The sequence below is a fragment of the Echeneis naucrates genome, chromosome 16, assembly GCF_900963305.1.
Source record: "Echeneis naucrates chromosome 16, fEcheNa1.1, whole genome shotgun sequence".
Lineage (NCBI taxonomy): Eukaryota > Metazoa > Chordata > Actinopteri > Carangiformes > Echeneidae > Echeneis > Echeneis naucrates.
In genome coordinates, this window is record NC_042526.1 from 5,622,825 (window position 1) to 5,646,003 (window position 23,179).

General features: G+C 41.4%; 1 protein-coding gene across 1 annotated transcript in view; it reads left to right on the forward strand.

Annotated features, from left to right (window-relative positions):
* cdh13 (cadherin 13, H-cadherin (heart)) overlaps positions 1–23,179 on the forward strand; it is a 268,654-nt gene that overhangs the window by 106,555 nt on the left and 138,920 nt on the right. The window contains exons 4-6 of the mRNA XM_029523215.1: positions 1,010–1,123; positions 12,606–12,611; positions 13,224–13,376. Of these exons, the coding sequence (XP_029379075.1) occupies positions 1,010–1,123; positions 12,606–12,611; positions 13,224–13,376 (273 nt within the window). The remainder of the gene's footprint in view (positions 1–1,009; positions 1,124–12,605; positions 12,612–13,223; positions 13,377–23,179) is intronic.

Here is a 23,179-nt window from a genome sequence, read left to right on the forward strand (position 1 = left end):
AGGATTCAGTCACGAATCAAAAGATGCACATTTTTTCTTTTTTGGACTCCATTGTTCTCTTTAAGGAGAGCAAATTACGTAACTGGTGTAATTCAATATGTAAACTGCAACTGAGAAACACACGTGAATGAATGTATTGCGTCTCCTTGGCTGGTGTCTGGTAGGACAATCAGCAGGTCGGCCTGCCCTGCAGGGGCAGAACCTCCATGTTAACGGCCAGATGACAGATGTTATCTGTGTCAAGATTTAAGCAGAAGAGCCCTGATCTCTCAGTGAAACAGGAAAGCCTCTCACTGTTATACAGCAACAACCTTTGTTCACAACGAGAGGGCGGATGATGAAATGAAATTATAATGTTGTGTTCTTGAGAGCAAGAAATAACATTCCACATTGGCTCCTTCTGTGGAGACAATGCAATCGCTTCACCAAAACATTGTCATTTCTCATTACTCCTTTCTTTGTATTATTTCTCTGAATCTTTGTTCTGCTTTAATGCTTTTGCTTATTCTAGTACTCTCTTGTGTACTTGTCCAACACATAGGCGAAATAAAGACTAAAAAAATAAAATGTAAATTAAATTGCACTATGAGCACTGGATATGTTATTTCATGTTTGTCTAGATAATCTCTTCTCCTCTTTTCTTCTTCCCCCTCCTCTGCTTTCCACAAATGGGTAAGGACATGGGGGGGGGGCTGTCTGCCAGATGCAGGTGCTCAGCCTCTTTGCGTTGCTAATTACATAGTACGTACATTCTCCCATCAAAATTGGGAATCTCTCCAAGAGCAGCAAGCTTTATTCCTCAATATTCGAAATGCAAACTTCCCTTCTTTCTGTGTGTGTGTGTGTGTTAATGTGCTGTTGGTGCAATTCAGGGTAAAGTAGGGTTGTTGGAAGAATTATTAGAGCCATCAACACATACTTCAAATGTAACTGGGCAAAACATTGTAAAGGTTTTTTTTTTTTTTTTATTATCAATGTTAAACAATATGTTTCCCCTCCTTTGTTGTAGAATATCCTGGGCCTTGGCCAGACGCTGACACACAGATCGAAAAGATCCCTGCTGGTCCCTCCTATGATTGTGACTGAGAACCAGAGAGCTCCCTTCCCCAGGCCCATTGGCATGGTAAGAAACGCACAATAGCATCATGCACTCAGGTGTGTTTGATTTCCCAACCAAGTCTGACAGTGGACGGAGTGTGTATTTATACTGAAAAGGGAAACAACTGAGTTGGGCTTTGTGTTTGAAATGCTCACCCGGGATAGCAAGTTGCCTGAGCTACCGAGCAAAATTTCCAATATGTGCACTATTTAAAACTATTTTTATTTGTGTGGTCTATTTTTACTTTTACTTGTACTTCTACTTGTGTGTTGTGATCAATCATGGCTTGGCCAGTGCACACAGACAGTTGATTCAGAAAGCTCATTCTGATGATTGTAATAATGTACTATATTTATCCACTTAAAAAAGATTTTTCCTTCAAGAAAATTAGCTGTGACATTATGAAGGCCTGTCAAATCACAGACAATATTCAAATGTGTCCACTCCAGTGATGGAACCATACGCTTCAGAAACTTTTTTTTTTTTCTCATTCTGTGCTATGGATGGTTTGGAGTTGAATTTCGTGTGTGACAGTATCTCCTGACATGTTCATTTTATAACATTTCACTCAATTCACTGTTGACTTTCAGTTTAGAATGAGTTTAAGTGAGACCGAGGAAACTTTGACATCGGTTGTTTGGGCTGCTTGTGAAGACGAGAGCTTTGCTCACCAGCAGCACAGGCTGACTTTCTATCAGACTCTATTAACGTGAACCTATTTATTACTTATGTCACTCAGCTGGAGGGTCTCCTGGTGGAACCATAACAGAACTACAAAAAGGGCACTGCCTGAAGTTGTTGTGCAAAGAAAGGCCCTGATAACAAAGACTGGCTTTGTTAATACACAATGCTCAAGATCTTATAAATGCAGACATTCCTTTATTCTGTAACCTTTTTGACTTCCGACTTGTTTCATGGATTTCTAAAGTGCAAAAAGAACAACACTCAATTTCTTTATAAAAAAAAAAAAAAAAATCTCTAAAATAATGAAAGTTTCCATCACTGGCTGCTTAACATAGTGACAAGTAATGCATATGTTAATGGTCACAAATAGACAGTCCGTCTCAATTTCTTTAACGTTCAGGAAGCAGGAATGTGCCCGTCACTGTTCTAACTTATGTTATTCAATATAATATAATGGAATTACCTCTGCTATACAACACGTATGGAAGCTGGTAGGAAGAAAGCAGAGAGAAATAGAGACAGATATAATGGAGGATTTGATCAAAATGAGCTTGTGAAATTAAGTGATCCAGTCTTAGATCCTTATGCTGTCTTTTTTATTGGAGTGGAGCTTTGACTAAGCTAAGTGTTAAAACTGGAAACCTCCAGAACAAAAGAGTTTTAAAACTTGGTGCAGCAGTGTGTTACCCTCTACAGCAGAATGATGGCATGACTGTTTTCTACAAACGAACACATTTCATCATTGTATGGAAGGGTGATGGAGGGGTCCCGAGCCTGAAGTATAAATATACAGAAGAGTTTGGATTTGTTCTTATTGAAAATCAGAAATAAGTAAAACATCATATCCTGTAGTCATGAAAGAAAAGGACCAATAAAAGGACTGAAAAAAGCCAAGCAGGCGGACAAACTACCGAAAGGTGAGGTGAGGCAAACACCATAATAACTCAAATATGATCAGGATTAAAACAGGTGTGCAAAGAACAGAGCACTTGAAAGCTGAAGGCACATGGCACAAATACAACTGCACAGCGTTTGGTGTATGGAAACAGACCAGTGTACTACACACAGTCACACCATTATAACCACTGACAGATGAAGAGAATGACACTGATTATCTCATTACAATGGCACCTGTCAGTGGTTGGGATATATTTGGCAAGGAGTGAACATTTTGTCCTAGGAGTTGATGTGCTGGAAGCAGGAAAAACGGGCAAGCGTCAAGATGTGAGCAACGGTGAAGAGCCAAATTGTGTGAAACTGCAAATTGTAGCTCTTGTTGATTGTTCCCAGCTCGCAGTGGTCAGTGCCTACCAAAAGCCATCCAAGGAAGGAAAATCGGTGAACAGTGATGAGCAACCAGTGCCTATAAGTCAGTTATTTTACTCAGGCCAGCCAACAGAAGAGTCACTCTCGCCTGAACTCGTTCATTCTGGTTCTGATATGAATGTGCCCACTGTCAAAAGCACCAACAATGAGTATGTGAGCATCAGAACTAAAGTTGATGCAATAGAGGAAGTTTTCTCGTCTGTTTCTTAGCTGGGAAGGACATGCTCCTGGGATGCACTTTGGGAAAAGGCCAAGCCGATGGAGGCAGTCAGATGCTTTAGGCCAGGGGTATCAAAGTCATATTTGGCCAGATTTGTTCAAAAGAGACCTCATGAGGGCCGGAATAACGGATTGACTGAGTCAAAGCATAAATATGTAGGTTACTTGCAATCTATTGCTTGAACTGAGGCCACAAATAAGCCTACAGATACTTGCATGTGCACATAAAACAAAAACAGCGGCAACAAATATAAATCTCTCAGAGAGCAGTTGCCTGTGCAACTAACAAGAATACATTCTGTGTGTTGAATGCATTTATCAGTCAATCCTTTTGAAGGAATGCAGATTCTACAAAACTCCAAATTTCTGTATAGCATCACTCTACCCATCCAGGAGAAACTGCACGTCAACAGAAAAATACAGCTGAAACAAATCTTAGTTAGTCAGAAAGCATTTTCCTATCAACTGATAAATAATAAATTGTGTGTGTTGGACACAGTACATTTGAAAGAATGCTGGTTGTCACTCCAAAACACCACATCTGTCCATATTTGCACTTCATAAGAAAGCAACAGTGCAACCTTAACAGCTCCATATCTTTGAACACCTGTGTTATTAACACACACGTTTGAAAGAATGCAGATTGTAACTACACAGCACCACATTTCTGTCAACCCATTACTGAGAAATTGCAGAGAATGACACCATGGAACAACACAAAAAATAGGGAAGAATTGCATAAGTGCCATAGAAAGCAATTTATTCACGCAACTTTACATTTTCACTTGCTTGTCAATGGCTGACACTTTTTGGTTTTTACCAGCCTGTCGACATCGGCGTTGTGGACATTTATTGTATCGTCACTGAAAAAGTCTGCTCGCACAGATATGCTGTCACTCTGCGTCAACCTTTCTCTTTTTGGACATCATTTTCGCTGGTCAAATTTTGGTGCCAAGCACCTGCAGAGGTCAGCATGGCTACTTTTTTTTTTTTTTTTCCCTACTGCCTGTTGATGGAGATAGTGCTGAATTTAATTTATTATTTCATTCAAAACCTTATATTTTGCTAATGATGCAGTATATATGATACTCAGGTGTGAATAGTTTAATTACTACTAGTTTAATTAATAACCACAAGAACTTTAGCTCCATAAAGTCTTAGGGTCCGGATGACACTGAGTAGCGGCCGGATCCTGCCCATGTGCTGCAAATCTGACGTCAATGCTCGGTGTCAATGCAATGTTCTGGAAGGAACATTTGGGTCCTGCCATTCTTCTTTGATGCGCATCATCGACCAAAACATTGTTGCAGACCAAGTGCAGATATTCTCTAATAGCAGATTTTGTTTGCCGCTCAAACAAGTTCAACTTACTTGGGGAGAATGGGAATAAAAAAAAAAAAAAAAAACCCGGGGTTGAGGCAGTAGGTGCCTGGGCTGCTTTTAAATCTAGGTGATCCAATGTTCCAAAGGAAAAGGCTTTTTAAAATTAGCATTTTTGAACATAGTAGGTCACCATTGTTCGGTTATCTGGGTCATTGTTCTGTAGGTGTCCTCTGATGTGATGCTTAAATACGGTCAACTAGATTCAATTTAAAAATTTCATTCTCAGTTTTCCAAGACAACAAATTGTAAAGACAGGTCACAAAGGCCGTGTAATGGTGGCTGAGAACCACAGTTCCCAGTGGAGAGGGACATTTTTTTTTTTTCACTTTAACTCATTAAAGAAGGCTGACGGCGCTTCAGGGGGAGGGGGTAAAAAAAAAAAAGGAGTTGTCTGCAGCATCTCAGTTTGACATCCAATTTAATCCTTTGCTATATTCTTATCAACCGTGCTGTCGGGAGGACTCTCAGTAGACGAGGAGTGCCATGACATTACTGCACCCATTTCTGAAAGTGTGAATCTCAGTTAAGTGTTTTTATTGATTTATTTATTTTTTTAATTTTTAAGACAGAGTTTTACCACATCATCAATTTTCAACAAGGGCCCTTACTGTGACAAAATATTCTCCAAAGCATGCTGCCTCAAAGATTTATTTCACTGTTTTATCCCAGATGAAGGATTTTATTTGTCTAGCTTGACCCCTGTGGAAAAGGCCAAAGCTGATATGAGACAGCTTATTATATTTATGTTGCAGATTACGAGCTGCGTGTCATTACACAATGCACGGAACATTCCTAATAGCTCCTCCGTTTAAGAAGAGCGCCGTTTGTGATGGTGCGAAGTGTTTGCAATGAGAAATTATGTCGGGTGGTCTGCCGAGTCAACGTTCCAAGCAAACCAAACGATATGAGCAATTTGTTGTAAAGTTTCACATTTGTCTGTCCCCGTGTTACAAATGTCTGATGCACCACTGAATTTCTGGCCACTTTGTTTTAGATAAGGCCAGCCACCAAGACCAAGCACATATCTCTTTCCCGCAGAGTAACATAAAAAGACACCCCTTACTGAGCCCTGCACATAATGGATAATTGTACCCCGCAGAGGTCGAACCACAACTCATTCCTGCACTGTATTTAGTTTCGTCCCTGTGAAGCAACGCGTGCGTCATGGGATGCCCAGTTGGTGCAAGTGGCGATGCTGGGCTTGTCTCGAACAATAAGGTGACATTTTGGGTGGGACAACTGTAATCCACATGGGGTTGTTGAAATTCCTCCCCCGTGGCCTGCAGAAATGGCAGACACTCAGCGGATGAGTTTGGACCGTAGGGGACATAAATGATCTCTGCAGTATTCTATGGATCTTCTCTGGATTGAACCAAATAGTCAGCTAATGGGTACAGCCATTAGAGTACTTTGACAAATTTATGTGACAAATGGGAAGCGTAGTGCAAATGTGACATGAACGTTTTTTTTTTCTCTCCCTCCTCCATCGTGGTTACTTCAGTCTCGCTATTTATTCTCCTTTTCTACTTCTTCTCACTTTTCATCGGCAAATGCTATCCACCCTTCTCTCATCCCTGCATCCGTCCATTCATCTCTCCCCCTTACCTCCACGCTCTGCTTTGCATGAGAAGACAGGCTAATGTGGGCTATTTTACCCGATGGAAAGTACATGTCGGCAACTTGGCGAAATTGATTTTCTACACCAATAGCTTTACTCCTCTTATGCAACCTCTACCTCCTCCATACGGCGGCCATTCATTTTTTATGCTTCTTCCTTCTCTCTGGGAGATAAGCAGTAGGAAGAAGGGGAGAGGTGAGATTGCATGGGGCCGCACTTTGACTCATGTGAATGTGTGCGTGCATGCGCGTTCGCAAAATGTGTAATGTGTGCGCGTGTGAGCTGGAGGCGTGAGGGCGGCTTGGCTGTCAGCAGGACTCACAGGGGAAGGGTAAGAACCTTGTACTCTATGTCACACCTCCTGCTAGCTGTGGAATTGTTTTGATACAGAGGTCTCTCCCCTGCCCTCCCTTGGGGGGCCCATAAACAGCTCACAACAACTCATACAGCAGCTCGAGCATGCAATGAAATTGATATGCTTAAATGTTTCTCTTAGTACATGCCACCCCAGTTGCTGCTGATAGGACACATTTTTAGACTCCTCAAGTGCTCAGGAAGATAAGTTAGTCATAGCTCAAGTACTTTAAATGCTTATTGCTGGTTATTTTTCTGCTCCTATCTTGGATTCAGTGTGAGTAATTTGAAGTTCGGCAGAACAATGGGTCCCCCCCTCCTTTTTATTTTTCTCTACAGTTATCAGACTGACCATGCAAATATGGTAATTGCAATAATGCCAGCCTGTCCATGGATGTATTAAATGAATTGGATGCTGTGGTTCAAGATGCATTGTAGCAGGTGGAGATGAGGATGCAAGTGGTGCCGGCTGTGTGGCATAAAAATAATTGGCTGATACAGCTCATGGAAAGTTTACGTCTATAAAATGTATACAATTTGTATATTACAGTAATACAGAGGGCCCTTCAAGTATTTTCATAATGGCCAAAACAGCAATTTTTCATTTTATGGCCACATCCTTATTAATGATTGTACAGTTTATGGTGTTTTGAAACAGTGCGAGTCGTATAGCAACCTCACCAAAATCCCCTCGCAGCCCACAGCTGTTTCCAGAGGGCCATTGTTCCGAGAAACAGAGGACACCCTTATCTGGGGAACAGCGATGACACAAACTCGACGATTGTGCAAAAAAAGAAATCTGAATATTACTATTACGTAAAAAGTAATATACTGGTTAAAAAAAAAAAATAAGTGAAAGTTATACTGCTACAACCTTAACGGGCTTCATAAATGCATGAAATATCACCGTTTTCGCTGAGCTTTTTACAGCAGAGTCATCTCTAAGATGAAGTGCAAACACCCACTAAAAAAGGCAACGTTATCAATTTAACAGGTCATTGGAGGGAAATGTGGGCTCACATTTTACAGTTTTATTTTTTCTCATGGGCCAATAATTTAAACTGACAGATGCCCCATTTTAAGCTTTAAATTTAAATTATGATGCATATGAACGTCTTGTACATAACTGAATTAATGTATACAGTATAAATTGTTAATTATGGTCCCCTTGACTGGATTTATTGGTGTCTTTAAAGAAAGTTTTGGGATTGATGTGAATGTTTAATTTTTCACCTTTTAACAGTGTCTGGGGAGTGTTAGCTTTTCTAATTACAAGCCATCAGCTGTCTCCTATTTTAAGCCTTTTTTTTCCCCCAATGGGTGTCTGACGTTGCAATTCTTCTAATGTCAAAAAAGTAGGACTCACATTAAATCCTGTGGCTGGCCAATCACATGTGATGACTAGAGCCTGATAGTATGACACACAGCCGTCAGTCCTTCTGTGTGATAAATGTATTTTTGCTTTATGACACATTGTGTTCACATCATGTGCCTCACGTCTGTAATTTCACCGAAGCCGAGCACCTTTTATCCTGCATGTGCAAAGGGTGTCAATCCAAATATTAAAAAGTAGAATTTGGATAGGGTTGGCCCAACCTGGTCTGAGACAGTAATAAAGCTTTTGAAGCTGTGACTGTGAAAGTTCACTTTTGAGTAAGTGGCGAAGTAGTGTGGAATAAATGGTGAATTTATTTTGCATATTTATTGAGCTGGTCAAAGCAGATGGCTGCTCAGCCTGAGTCTGGTTCTGCAGGTTTTGTCCCACTGTTGCCAAGTTCTTGTGATTAAAAAAAAAACTGTTGGGTCTCTGTAAATAATTTTTCATTGTTGTTGAATCTAGGTTGCGTTATTATGACTCATCTGCCAATCACCCAGTGAGCAGGATGATAGACTCCACATCCAGACCAGATTTAGTGAAAGGAGAGATGATGCATGGAGGAGTTGAGTTTCATAGCTGTAAATCAGGCCTGTGGCAGAACTGCTTTCACACATTATTCAATGTTTTATTTAATCCCAAAAAGCCACAATCAAAATTTTGATGTGCCATTTTACACGAGCTCAAGTGCAAACAAGAACAAACAAAGCACGCACGCAGCTCCATTAAATAACAAACGAGAATCTCAGATGTATCAGCATGAAGCACCTCTTCACTTCAAACACAGAAGCCATCCTAACTTTTTCTGTGCTCTACCGGAGTTGTCAGTTATTCGAGCTGTGCTTATTCTTCCTTACCTCAGGATCCAGCTCACAAATCAACACAACGTGTCTGACTTGACGTGACAGCTCCAATAAAGTGCTGTTCTAGAGAGGAACGGGGGCCTGGTTTGGTTGTAGCCCCAGCTAATACTATAAAGGGAATAGATGTCGGGCAGCTTTGTTCTATTGTCTCAACACAGTGATGTGTCCTGATTTTTTTTTCTGCCTATCAGTTGGTTTCTACTTCTGTGTTGTTGCCCTTTACCTGGCGTCTGTTAAATCTTGCAGGCTTCTTCTTCCATTAATTATGCAGCAGATCGCTCTTACTTATCATTGTCCGCTTTTGTTGCTCATCTTTGCACAAACAGCAGCCATTCGATACAAATGTGCTATCTAAACTCCCGAGCAGGAAGTGAGCAGGCTGTTCCGCGACTAGAAAGCAGAGGCAGCCTGCGGGTCTCCTCATTTAGTCTAATTGATTCTCTCAATTGTCTCAGGAAGACTGAGAAAGTCTCTAGCTTTTCCTCTTCGTCTATCTCACAGCCTGTTAATCATCCCTGTTCGTTGTTGATGTTTGTGTCTGCGGTGAGTTAAAACCGTCAACATACATTCTCATTCTTGTTTGGACCCCAGACGTTGAAACGATGTGAAATTCACTTTGATGAGAGAACCTTACAGAAAAAGAAAACCAAGAAGACGGAATAAAAAGCAGCTTTGCCGGTTGTGACGTGCCCCCCAGAGGGGTTGTTGTTGATGAGGTTTAGGATTAGCACAGCTCTGGCAGACACACTGAATTTGGACCATTGTCTTTTCTTCATCCTGTGTTGACTCGGTCCTCGCTGTCCACGTCTTCACCGGCACTCATCTTACTCATTAGCAGGCTGCAGCGGCAGCGGCACTCGTCCAAGCCTGACATGCTTGCACACACACACACACACACACACACACACACACACACACACACACACACACACACACACACACACTGGAGACACATTCAAGGCAAGGCACAATCAGACCACTGTTAACCCCCACCTCATAAAATAAAAAAATAAAAGCATCTTTTCCTCTGCTTCTCTCTCTCTTTCTCACACACACACACATACACCATACACACTTTGCCTGGCCTGGTCAGGTCCCAGGAGTCTGATCATGCTCAGTGATTGTCATTTGCAGCTGGCTGTATGACTTTGATAGGGATAACAGAAGCCACACTTACAGAGCTGCTGCATGCACCACTCTCGCTCTCCCTCTCTCTCTCTATCTCACACACACACTGACTAAAGTTGAAATCCTTACAGATGCACAGATATGGGGTGCGCATTAATGTGTGTCTGCTGTTTGGACGAGCTTTGGACTTGTTTTGGTGCGTTTTGCTTTGTAAAGCAGTTTTTTTGTCTTGATTTTCATATGCAACAACAACAACAACTTGTTTTTACAACTTTCACAGCAAGTTTTCTGAGAAGATGCCTTTGGGTGTACATATTTGTACATACCTGAGATGCTTTCAACAAATTTTTATTTGTTGCCCCCCTTCCTGACACTTGACAGGAACAGAGAGAAACACGAGGTGAAATCAAGGATTTAACACAAAACACATAAACATGCACACACAAATGCACACAAACTGGAGCAGATCAGTTGTTTTGGTGTTCATTCGCTCAACGTGCTCAGAGGTATTTGGTGTTGCAGAGTTGTGCCACACCTCCTGTCATCCTCCCGCAGTATCATAAAGCCCCGCAGTCTTTCATGTCTGCTTGGTTGGTAATGAGAGCTGATAGAAAGAGGTGAGATTCTCCCATCAGTCCTCCCACGCACACAGGGGGAGACAGACTCAGTGGAGACAAAGCCACTGGGTGTATATATCTGTGCCAGCATGTGTGTGCAAGTTGGAGCGCATGTGTGTGTGAGGTGCATATTATCGCGCTTGTATCACACTGAGACATCTCCTAATCACACTAAACTTCTCCTGACACTTCAGTTACTCTTCAGCCGAAGTTACCGTCTTTATCAACAGTCCTCCCTCTCTGGCACCATCGACGTCCTCTCACGTTCTCTGGTATTCTCGCGCCCTACCTCCCCGTGGTACCTGGTGCGTCTGTTCTTGTTTTCCTCCTCCACTCCCCGCGCGCCTACCCGAGTTTGACGCCGAGCCATCTGTGAATCCAACCAAAGTTGCACCTCATTCTTTTTTTGGCTTTCTTCATCTGACCCAGTTTGTCACATCTCACCAGGTGCTGACTGCCACTGTGATTGCTGCGCAGAAATATCTCTGTCCTGAATGACAGCAATTGCAGCAGGTGTGTGTGTGCGTGTTTGTTTATACGTGGGCTTTGTGTATCTCTGTTTATGTCCTCAAAATGAGAGAAAATGAAGAAAACATATTGTGATAGACTTGTGGTTGGATTTTTAATACAGCCCACAGTAAGAGTCTGCTTGCGTTGTGTTTTTGTTAAACTTCTGACAATTTTCACTGTTCATCATATGGCACGATAAACAAAACGATTAGCGGGCATGAGAACAAGAGCGTTCTGCAGAGAGGAGTGGAAAATGATGATTGAAGCATAAGATACGGATGCTTGGTGGAGGAGTCGAGGATTGGACATATTAGTGACAGTAACAAGCAGGGGGCCAAAGGCGTACGAGAGCGAGAAGAACTTGAGGGAAAAGATGAAGTGGGACATCAAGATAAATGGCGAAGCGCTTTGGAGAGGCTGTTAGGGCTCGGGCTTCATCTGGCATGGGCTTCTAATACTGCTGTCTCATCTCCCATGCTCTTTCAAGTGGGTAGTAGAAAGGCCTTCATTTAGCTGCCATCCCATCGAAGCGCGGCCTCATTAAAGGTGACCTCATTGCACTCTTGTGATCATGAGGCACAGTGCAGGGGGACCATTTAGGTCCTTGACACACAGTGACACTGGGTCCTCTGAAAGCTGCTGCTTTAAGAAGTGACAACACAGAAGTGTGTGTTTGTGTTTGTGTCTGCTGAAAGTATTTCCACACTGATGCAGTGTTGTTGTGCCGTTGGCTCTCTGCTCCGGCACGTGGGATGTGGAATGAAAACATGATTATGAGGTTAAAGTTCTGACTTTCATCTTCAATTTAAGAGGCTTCGCAGCCAGATGATGAACACTGCAGCATCACCGAAAGTATTCAAAGTTGAAATTCAGCACTTTGAATGTGGACTGCAATGAGCATGGCGCTGAAGAACTAATCGTCATGCTCAAAACACTTTGAGACATCAGCGATAATCCAAAATACAAACTTGTGATTGAGATGAGCTTTTTAGCTTTTTTTTTTTTTTTTGCCAAGAGTTGATGAGTCGACTAATATCACTCTCATTTACAGCAAATATAAAGCTGGAGTCAGCAGCCATTTGGCTTTGTTTAGCATAAAGAATGGTTAGAGGGAAAAATAGCTCGACTCTGTCCAAAAAAACAGAGAATCATCCTGAAGAATACAATTAAGTACAATATTCTTTAAAGTTTTCCTACACATCAAATTTGGCAATCTTATGGGACTATTATGATATTTCTCTCCCTCCATCATCTGCCCTGAAGTGAAGATTTGAAATCTGAAAGATGTCTGTGTCTTGTTAATTTTTATTTTTTTTTTTTGGGTTGACTGTGTCACTCTAACATGCCTTTGTTTTCTGTGTGTTCCCTTTTTCAAACATGCCGCTGACCCTACTCCTGCTGGTGCGCCTTTGGATGCTGCTGGCTACAGTCTCATGTGAGTACACCTGATTGCAAAAAAAAAAAAAAAAGAAAAGTCAATTCATTTCTGTCAGAGAGAACAGAATTGTCAGCCAACTAACTCTGCTGCCCTCCGAAGCAACATCTCTGCTGTATGAGGAGACTGGCTTTAAAGCTTTCTCCCAAAGCCCAATGATAAAAAAGACAATCTATCTACCATTCACACTTAATTATTGAGGAAGGGATTTTTATATTTATTTAACTGCTCCACTTTTCTTATCTAAAAGTAATCCTACCATGAAATAAGAAGTGGTCACAGCAGGCATCCAGAGCTCAGGGAGATGCTGCTAACTTTCATATTTTGCACAAGTTGAATTTCCAAACGGCTGAAATCAAATCAAAGTTGTCTTTGATATAAATTTTTAATTGTTAGCTATCAGGGATTTGTGGCGCCAATCAAGATGCTTTTCCTCAAATGTCAAAAAAAAAAAAAGGAGAAAAATGTTTTTTCAGTAAACTGTGAAAACGGAACAGTAATTGACAAATTCTTTGCTTCAGGAAATTGGCTGACCCAGACTGAAATTGGTGACGCTTTTGATTTTTCTCTTTGTATGTGTTTACTTGTGCGCTTGTGTGTGTGTGTGTCCAGGTGATTTCAACAGAGAGGTCAGGGAACCTCCTCTTCCGACTCACAGGTCCGGGTGCTGACCGGGATCCCAAAGGCCTCTTCACAATTGACGTAGACACAGGAGAAGTGTCAGTCAGCCGCTCACTGGACCGGGAGGCCATTGACTCCTACAAGGTTTGTGTGTTTTTGTGTGGTTGTGTGCCATCTTTGTTACATCCAATGTTTATTGTGTCTGTGATTATTTGACACTTTTATTATTCTCCATATCAGCTCTTCTCTACACAAAAAAAGTACTTTTATCTGTGTTTAGCAGATCTTCTGCAAACTAGCAAATGGTAAAATTTGCTCAATACTTCAGGTTACAGTTGTGAAAGCGCACTGGACTTAATATTTTCTTCAAGGCTTAGTTTATTCTATCGGTAAGAATTTGGAGGTTTCCGCCATGATAAAAGAACGTTAGAGCACCTTTGAAGTGCTGGCTTATTTTGGTGCCCTCAGGGTTGTCTGCCTCACTGAAATCTTTTCCCCTAGAACAGAAAGGAAGAGAAGGGGGCAGGAAAATTTCACTTCTTAAGTCGGTCACTTGATCTTATCCTGTTTTCTGAAACCAGACATAAGTGAGGGTGTTCAGCTTGGTGCAAGCTGTTGATAAGCTAACCGGCTTTTGCAAAAACTCACTCTGTAAATAGCGACAAATGCAAGGAGGGGGAGCAGGCAGTAGAGGAACAGAAGACTGAGGGAAGCAAACACGCAAACACATACTGACTACATTTCTTTTATCTTCCCCCAGTCTAGTGTCAGTGCTCACCATTATAGGCATGGTCTTACCGGGGCACTGGCTTTCAGCGGTTACGCTCTGATTCAGGTTGTTTACATGGACCTTTGACACCCACTAACTGAACAACCCTGTATCCCGCGAATAGACGTAATGGGTTGTTGGAAAAACAAATCAGCTGTAGCTCTCCATGTGAATATAAAATATAAATCTAAATACGTAAAGCGACTCCTAATCCAGTGCACTCGGATGTTACTACTAGACAGAATGCAATCTGTTTATGGACCTTTTGAAGCCAGCCTTGACAAAGCCAGTCTTTGGCACCTAGATGCTGGCTTTATTTGTATTTTGATCCCGGAAGGTTGTTGCTTTGGAAACACATGGTGAAAAGGTTTGAATGAGACCATCAGGATTTTGGGCTTCTTTTAGGAGAGGATGGAACATGCAGCAATAAAATCCCCTTGGTCAATAATTTGAATTATGTAATAAAAAACCTTGCAGAGAATAAATGAACACACAACATGGGTAACAGTGGAGAGCACTAAAACCCCCCTTTTTTCTTTTTTCTTTTTTTTTTTTTTTAAAGCTGCTATGCCTACACTGGCAAGTTCACAGTTAAATTTGGGTTCACTTTTCCCAGTGAAGTGATCACAAGTTGGTGAGAATCTCACACCACACACGGAGTTCCTGATTTTGCTAACATTCACCTCGCTGAGATGTTATCAGGAATCATGTGACCCTGCTGCTCAGGCGCCGTTGCTCAGTCGCTCAGAAGTTGTCACAGATGCGCCTTAAAGCCCTCTGCAGGAGATCCAGGCATCTCAGGGTAGCATGACCTGTTGCACAAAGGATAATTCCTGTGGCTTTAAATAAAAGTGTCTACCAAATGAGTCATTTTAAAACGCAATTAAATTTTTGGAGTTTTTAAGGAATCTGAATCAGGAGAGGTTTCGCCACGTCAAGCTCTCAAACAGTTAGAGGTTGCCCACATTATTATTTCTCTCTGTGGATAATAGCTTCTGATGGAAGAAGGTGCTGGGGTTCACCTTCCAATCCTCCACTGAGCGTCAGCCACCCACCCACAGCACACACACTTCCTGGAATAATTAGGGAGACTGAGAACTGGACACTTTAGTGTCACTTTAGTTCCTCTCTTTTTTGATTTGGAGTTAATGGTCTGAAAGCATTAAGCGTCTTTATATTCTTAAGAGTTCTGAATTTAGTTAATTCAGCTAAACTGTAAATTGTGTGCTTTTTTTCAACTACTTGCACTATATTAATGAGACTTTAGGCAGATACTTTTTTCCATTATGTCAGCATTCCTACTATAATTTACAAAACAAAGATTATACAGTAGATGCATGGTGATAGGGACACAAGCATGCACAGTTTTAAAGCAGCCACATTCATCTAATAGTTTTTGCTCATCGCCTCAAAGTGCTCTGACAGCTGAGTGGTTAAAAAAAATAAATAAATAAAGTTTGCGGGTCCTCGGTGGCTATAACAAAAGTTGGGATGTAGTAAATCGGGGGAAGAAGCGAGAATAGGGAAAAGAGGACAAAGATGCGAGCGGAGCGGAGAATGAGGGTCTGGGGATCTTCTCCAAAAAGATTATACTGTGTTCAGAATGGAAAAATTTAGCTCGGCACAGAGGTATATAAAGACAATGACTGATATGAATCAACTGTGTCAAGACATGAGAAAATGGTTGAAGTAAAAAGTTGCATTGAACTGAAAAAAAGTCCTGCTCATTGACAGATACATATAGTACCTCGCCATCGGTGTATATTGTAATATATCCTATAAATTTAAAACATTTAGATTGTTACTTATCGTGATTCCATAACCTGAAAGACCTATTGTCACACTGTAAGTCTGCTCTAACCATAACTCATATCCATGCATGTGGTTTGGAGGTCTGTAGTAAGATGAGGGTGATTTATTATAACAGCGAGCTACAGATTTAATTCTTACTGAGAACATTTTCTGTCCAAATGTTGCTGATTCAGCTTGAAATCCGTATCTTGATTCACTTTAGTTTTTCCAAACTGCAGATGCTTCAGAGCCTTTGACCCTTTTGACTCCTTTGTTGGACAGAGAGCCAGTCCATCACAGCGCCAACACACAGAAACATGCAGAACAACAACCCCTCACACTCAGACCTATGGACAGTTTAGAGTCAGCAGCTAGCTCGAAGACGATGTCTTTGGATGGTGGGAGGAAACCGGAGTACCTGGAGGGGGAGAACATGCAAACTCCTCACAGTTCCCAGGGCGGGACCCGAAGCCGTGACCTTATTGTTGTGGGGCGATGGCAGCACGGTGGCACATTGGTTAGCACTGAGCGATCATTTTGGAGAATGCTATTGATTTAATGCCTTTTTTTTTTTTTTTTTCCCAAAAATGATGATCTTCTCGTGCTTGAATTCCGCTGTTGATTTCATATTAATGAACCTCACGCCTAAGCAGACACAACTATGCACGTACTGCATTATCATGATGACTTAATGTAGTACTGTAAAGTAATAAGTAGTACGTTTTTTAATAAAACTCATTGAAAGTTAAATTAAAAATGCCAACAAATGGAAGCAGTCTAATATGTCACTGTCACAATGCAGTCGTATCAGTTATTCCATATATGTCATGTCTGGGCCGTCACCAATGATCGGCATTATGTTGAACCTGCTTTTAGTCTCCCTTGAAGACATGCTGGTCTCCATGCACGTCCTGTATATGTGCATGCACACAAACTCACACGTGATTCACATTCTTACAGGACTTTCCATCATCATTCTTTTTCCGAGCAGGCCTGCATAATAATTTAACGTATCTTTGTATCATAGCAGATAGTGAGTCTATGCCCCAGTTGCACCTCAGAACAAGGATCTGCTATCAGACGCACCTTCGCCTTTTTTATAAATAGTCCCACACTCCGTGCAGAATGAAGACTGTATCACTTTAATAGTGCCCAGTGGTCCTGGCGGTCCATCCCAGGCACATTCATTCTCTGTGTTTCTCTTCCCACTGTGACTAAAAGGCTTGTGTCAGGATGAAACATGAAATTTTCAGTGGCAGATTAAAACAAGCAACCAGATATTATTGAAGCCAAACTTAAACTGCGGGTGTCAGAAGTTCAGAGCTTCTGTTGTGCTTCACAACTTGCTCCTGAAAACAGGAGATCCTTTAGGTATTTCTCTCAGTGGTAGAGACAATCTGCAGAGGTAAAAGGTCTTCACTTTATCAGGTCTGACTCCTAAAATCATATGAATACGAGGTTCAGCATTTACAACTTCATTTGGCTGATGAAGTTTTTATATATATTCATCCGTTCATCATCAAGATAAAGCGTTTAATATCGTTCCCTTATCCCTGGTGGCACTTGCTTTGGACATACTGTGGATGTTGCTTTGGTTACAGATCTTTCTCCTCAGGTTCAGGGTTAGATGTCAAGCTCTTGTCTGGATGGTCAGCTGTGAGTCAGACCTGTAGTGATCCTCTGCTTAAGACCTCATGTCGTGCCTACCTTCCCATATGTCTAGACTCCTGAAGTGTTTGTTTGTATACACCAACGCATCAGAGTGGTCGTTTTGAACAGACTCTCCGCTTGCCTTCACGTTTTTTTTTTTTTTGATGTTGTTGTTGTTTTTAATGCTGTGAGGATGATTGGTTACTATTGGCAAAGAAATGCTCCACCCTCCCCACAAGGTCACCGTATATCAAAATAATATCACCCCATGCTTGAAGAAATTAAATCAATAAAGCTGACTTGCTTAATATCTCTGTATAAGAGTAAGAGTCTTTTGGAGGCTCAGCTGGAAACATATGGACTCAGACGCTGTTGCAAATAAAAGCACAAACTTAGCAAAACTTTGGAAAACACATTTGAGAAAAGTACAACTTCAGCATTACAAAGGTAAGAGGTCAGCGCAAGACAGATGGAAACTGGGAATAAGTTTGAGTATGTTTTTATAGGAACCACAGGACCTGGCTAAGGAGGCAAACAAACAAACAAACCCGACAAACTAATTATTTGCTATGGAAGAACAAACAGACACAGTGATCAGATGGGCCACATGTTCACAAGGATTTAATGTCAAACATTATTTTCTTATTAAGCTCAATTAGGGTGAAAATGAATGTTAATGAGATGGAAAATGGAGAGGAAGGGAGAAGGGGGGTGCAGGGATTATCACTGCGGTTATGACAAGCCTGGGTTGGGTTGAGAGTGGTGGGGAAGGGCTCTAATTGGCTCAGAACACGGGAAGGAAAGAAGGTGAAGTGATAAATAACGGTCTTGTTTACACGGGTACAAAGTGTGGTTAGTCCTTTGTACGTGCTTGCTTTGGAGATGCTGAAATTTGCCGTACAGAAAAGCATAGAGCTACAAATAGCGCAGCGGCTGTTATTCCCAGGTTAAAGAATAATGCAGTTTACACATACGGGGAGCTGGCATGTTTCTGAAAAGTCTGTAAAATCATCAACTGCCCGAGTCCATGGTCACATGCTAATTTACTGGAATTAGTGTCCTCGATTCTGGGCTTACATTTCTTTGAAAAGAATGAAAAATGGGCTTCTTTGGAATGTGTGTCTCAGCCTGCGCCTTGCAGCATAAAGTGGCAGCCCTCCCTTGTGATGTCCTTTGACAGCAGATCTGAAAGGCACCATACTGTGTTCCTTATATTCTGTCTGTCAAGCCACAGTACACAGTGACAAATGCAAGGGCTTATTAAAAACCACATATGGACCTATCTCACCTGCAGAACGGCCAAGCTGTGAAATGACAGCTGTTTTGAAATTTAGATTTATTTATTTTTTTTTTTTTATATGTCACCCTTCAAAAAATGTGCAAAGGTGCCCCTTCAAAACAGCTTTGTAAGATTGTCAAACTGTATGAATAAGCCAAAAACATTTTTACTTACATTTACCTATTTTTGACACTGTAGATATCAAACTGTGGTATACTTTGACAGATCTGTCCCGAAGAAAATTACTGCCGTGGCTTCTTACTCTTTTTAAAGTGATTTCCACTTTGTTTGCGTGCTATTTTTTTCTGTATTGTAGAAGGCAACATTACGCTATGTGGATTATATCAACATCAGCGTTCGAATGAATGGTCAGCTGTGAAAATGACTGATGCAAATAGAGGTCTACTTCATAATTCTGTGAGCATATAACCGCCATGCTAATAAGTGAGGCCTGCAACTGAATTCTTCACAATGTAGTCACCATTGCATTTACGTATGCGATTCATTTCAAACATACATCAGTAATATTTGCATGAATAACATGAGACCAGGGACTGCAGCTCAATCACAGCAGATGCACATCAGGGTGCATGCCAAGGAAGCTCTCAGTCATTCCTGTGCATTGGAAAGCAAAAGGTTTGCCATTTAGCAATTCTCCGTGTGAGTTTGCTTTGGCTTGTAGTCTAATTTCCTGCACGTTCTGCATACGTCTGATGGGAATGACACATTCTAATCCTGTTTTTAAACACAGTGCACACGTAATACAAAGACGCTATTTGAAGCATTTCAGGGCAAGCTCATGCCGAATCTCTATTGAAATTCCCGACAGTCTAAGCGTTAAATTGCTTTAGGCTTTTCATTTTTTGCAGACATATAGAGCACATAACTCCGACAATTTTTTTTTTTAATTTGGTGAGTTTGCAGTATTTTATCTCGATATGTGCCTCGCAGCACAAGGCACATATCTCATGGATCCTTACACAGTTTTGTTGTTTAATCAAATTTTACAGTCACTGCTCTCCTTTCTATATGTCCCCTTATACCTGCTCCTCTGAGGCTGTTTCCATCTGCTTTGGTGTCAGAGTGGGAGGATTTCTCATTAATCTGTCATGCTGCTGAGGCAGAAGTACTCTGACTAGGTGTAAAGCCAAACATTTGACCCTTTTGGGGGTCATTTCCAATACCCTGTATATTGCTTATGTGTGCACAAACTGTACATTTCTGATGAGATATGTGTACATCCCTAACCCTACTGTCTTGCTCATCTTGGTGCACAGTCCTCTCTAGTCTTAAAAAAGTAATTAAAACTAACTCAGATGATGGAGTCTAATGTTAAGATCTTGCACCTTGCAGAATAATTGTGTTAAAGTATAATAAAATGCATTTTATCGGATCATCACTGCTGTTTGTTGGTCCAATGGACGTAAATCTAAATCTAGTGGAGACATGACCTCTTCCATTACAGGTTGAACCTGTAATGTCCCCGTTGACATGATTTCAGTGTTTTGTTGTGTTTCTGGGCGGACTCAGGGAAATATTGCTGGGAGTATAAGCAAAACGAATTAAATTAACACATTAATTAATTCATCTTCTACTGGTTTTCCCATTTCCGGGTCACAGGGGCTGTTGGGACAGGGAGCCAGTCCATCGCAGGACCAACAGATAAAGACAAACAACCGCTCACGCCTACGGGTAATTTAGAGTCACCACTTAACATAAACATGTCTTTGGACAGTGGGAGGAAACCCATCGAAGCACGGCGAAAACATTCAAAGTCCACATAGAAAGACCACAGGCCGGGAACTGAACCCTCGACCTTCTTGCTGTGGGGAAACAGTGCTAACCACTATGCTGCCATGCTGCCCGAAATTAACACAGTTTTATGTTTTCTAATAAAACTGCCAAATGTGATAAATGATTTGGGGAGCAGCATGCTTCTGCAAGAAAGAGAAAAGACTGCATTAAAAGGCCAAAGGATGTGAGGGAGAATAATTGAGATTGGAGATAATGGGTTATAAACAGAATAACAAAAGAGCGCAAATGAAAGAGAGCATAAAGAACATTTTAAATCCATTAAAATCTTGCCTACTGTTTGCTCATTTTTAGTCTGCTCTTGGATGTTCTGAACTATAGCATAACCATATACGCACCTAGACACTTCAACAGGCACCCTTGTTTTTAAGGCAATCAAATGCTATGCTATTTACCGTGGATGTAACTTGATGGCCTGAGGCCTGAGACAGGTGAAGCCTGTTGTCCAAATCCCACTCCTGTTTTCTGCTTGGCTGGACTGTAATTTCCTGGGCTTTGGAGAGCAGGATACGCTGCCCTGCACACAGGAAAACAGGCCTGATGTGCACTTAGTCCCTGTATGTGGGCAAGAGATAAAGGACACACACTTGCACGCACACACACACACACACACACACACACACACACACCCCAACCCCACCACCAGTACCTACTACCTGGCCAAAAATATCCTCTAGCTGCCATAATAGCTTGTTACTTCGAATATAACCCCAATACTTTAATGGCACACGCTGTTGCACTTGACCTATCATTTATTTCACATGCACAGCTGTCGATATATAACAGTGTTTGCAGCACTGTCTCCCTGTCACCGTCCTCTGACAGCCACCACGTAGTTCATCGGACATCTTCTTATTTACTTTTTCAGACAGAAAGAGGAAAGTTTCTTTGGTGCTGCTTTTTTAAATGCACTTCAAGAGGATTTTCCTAAAAGTTTAAATGTTTTTTCCCCTGTTTTAAAGCCTTCCTTCAGGCCAGGATCATTGAATTTCGAGGTTTGTGTCACTCTCCTGCTGAAGCCCCTATAAACCCTTGCAGACATACCGCTGTAACCTTACTCCCAGATAACCTGATTAAACAGCGAGTGCCCTGTTACTCAGCCTAAGGCATTACTGGTGCTAATTCAGCCTGCCCGCCGCCTGCTGAGGCACATTGCACGACCCCTAATGCACTCTGCCTTTTGTAACAGGGCAGCTCCAATTTCATCTTAAGAGACAGGAAAACAGAAAACAGCCCCAATGTTATCCGCTAAAATGGCATTGACCACAAAAGACTGTAAATGGACTGTAATGGCTCGCTGGAGTTTTAGAATGGAGCCTGAGGGCGGTACAAAAGTAAATACTGTAAGAAGAGATAAAGTGGTTTTTGAGAATGATAGAAGGAGAAACACATTCATTAATTACTGATGTGTCTCCTGAAAGTCAAGTTCAAATAAGTCGAATTCATTCCAGTCAAGTGTGCGGTTCAGTCTTCTTTTTTATTTCCACAACCACATAATTTCAATCAATCACTGACCTACACAAAGTTGTACATGATTTTTTTTTTTTCCCTTTTTATTCCCTGCTTGATTTTTGTTCAGCACTTTATCTGGGCATCAGCTTGGCATCCATCCACTGTTCTGAGCTCATTCAAAATGCCACCCCTCATCAGATTGATTTAAAAATTTTATTGCTGGCTTTTAAAGCTTAAAATCATGCTGCCCCCAATTGCATATCAGAATTGTCGAAATGAGCCCAGTGGAAAACTGACATTTGCAGGAGGAGGACTGCCGACTAGCCCAAGGTCAAGACTTGCGAGTAGTTTGTAAAGCAATAAGAGCCCCAGCACATCTCTTGACCCAAATCAGACTGCCAAGGAAATTTGTCATCATGAATAGAAATAATAATAATAACGACTGGTGGCTAGAAATTAGAATTTGCGGAAAGGAACTGCAGCTCCAAGTTGTTTCAGCATCCACCCACAAATTTTCACACTGACGTGACAAGAACCCCGAACAAAGTAAACCTGAACTACAATTTATCATTGTCAGAGCTCCATTTACTAATCTGTCATTATTACACTGATTGAAACAAATCCTTTTCATTTAAAATCATCTTATGTGCACACAAAGCACATCACAAATTTTGGCAACCCTGTAACGAGCACTGACTTACCACAATGCCTAAACTGAGCTCAATAAATCCTGGATACATGTTTCTTTAAAGAGGATTAAGAAACATGAAATCTGTGGTTGCACAAAAAAGTTATGTTGAGGTTATATTGTGACATTGTTCAGTGCTCAGTGCACCTTATATTGACCAACTGTAAGGACAAATATGAAACATTATAAGAGACGGTGGAGATCGTAGCAGACAGATGAGCCTAGTTTTCCACCAGCCCTCCAAACAGTAGCTTCAGTGCCAGACAAAAGGAGATTGAATTAAACCTTTGGAAGGGGGCAGGTGGGGGGGGGGATTTTGTACCATGATACACCAGGGAGAGCCTTTGTGACTCTTTCAACACCTTTCAGAAGTAGGATTATTTTTTATCTTGCCAGACAGCCAGCTGAATGAAAGATCTTTCTTATCATTTTCTATCTTTTCTATACTTTTAACTCCCCTCGTCTCTTTCACCTCCCATCTTTAGTTCAATCTCTCTCCCTCCAAA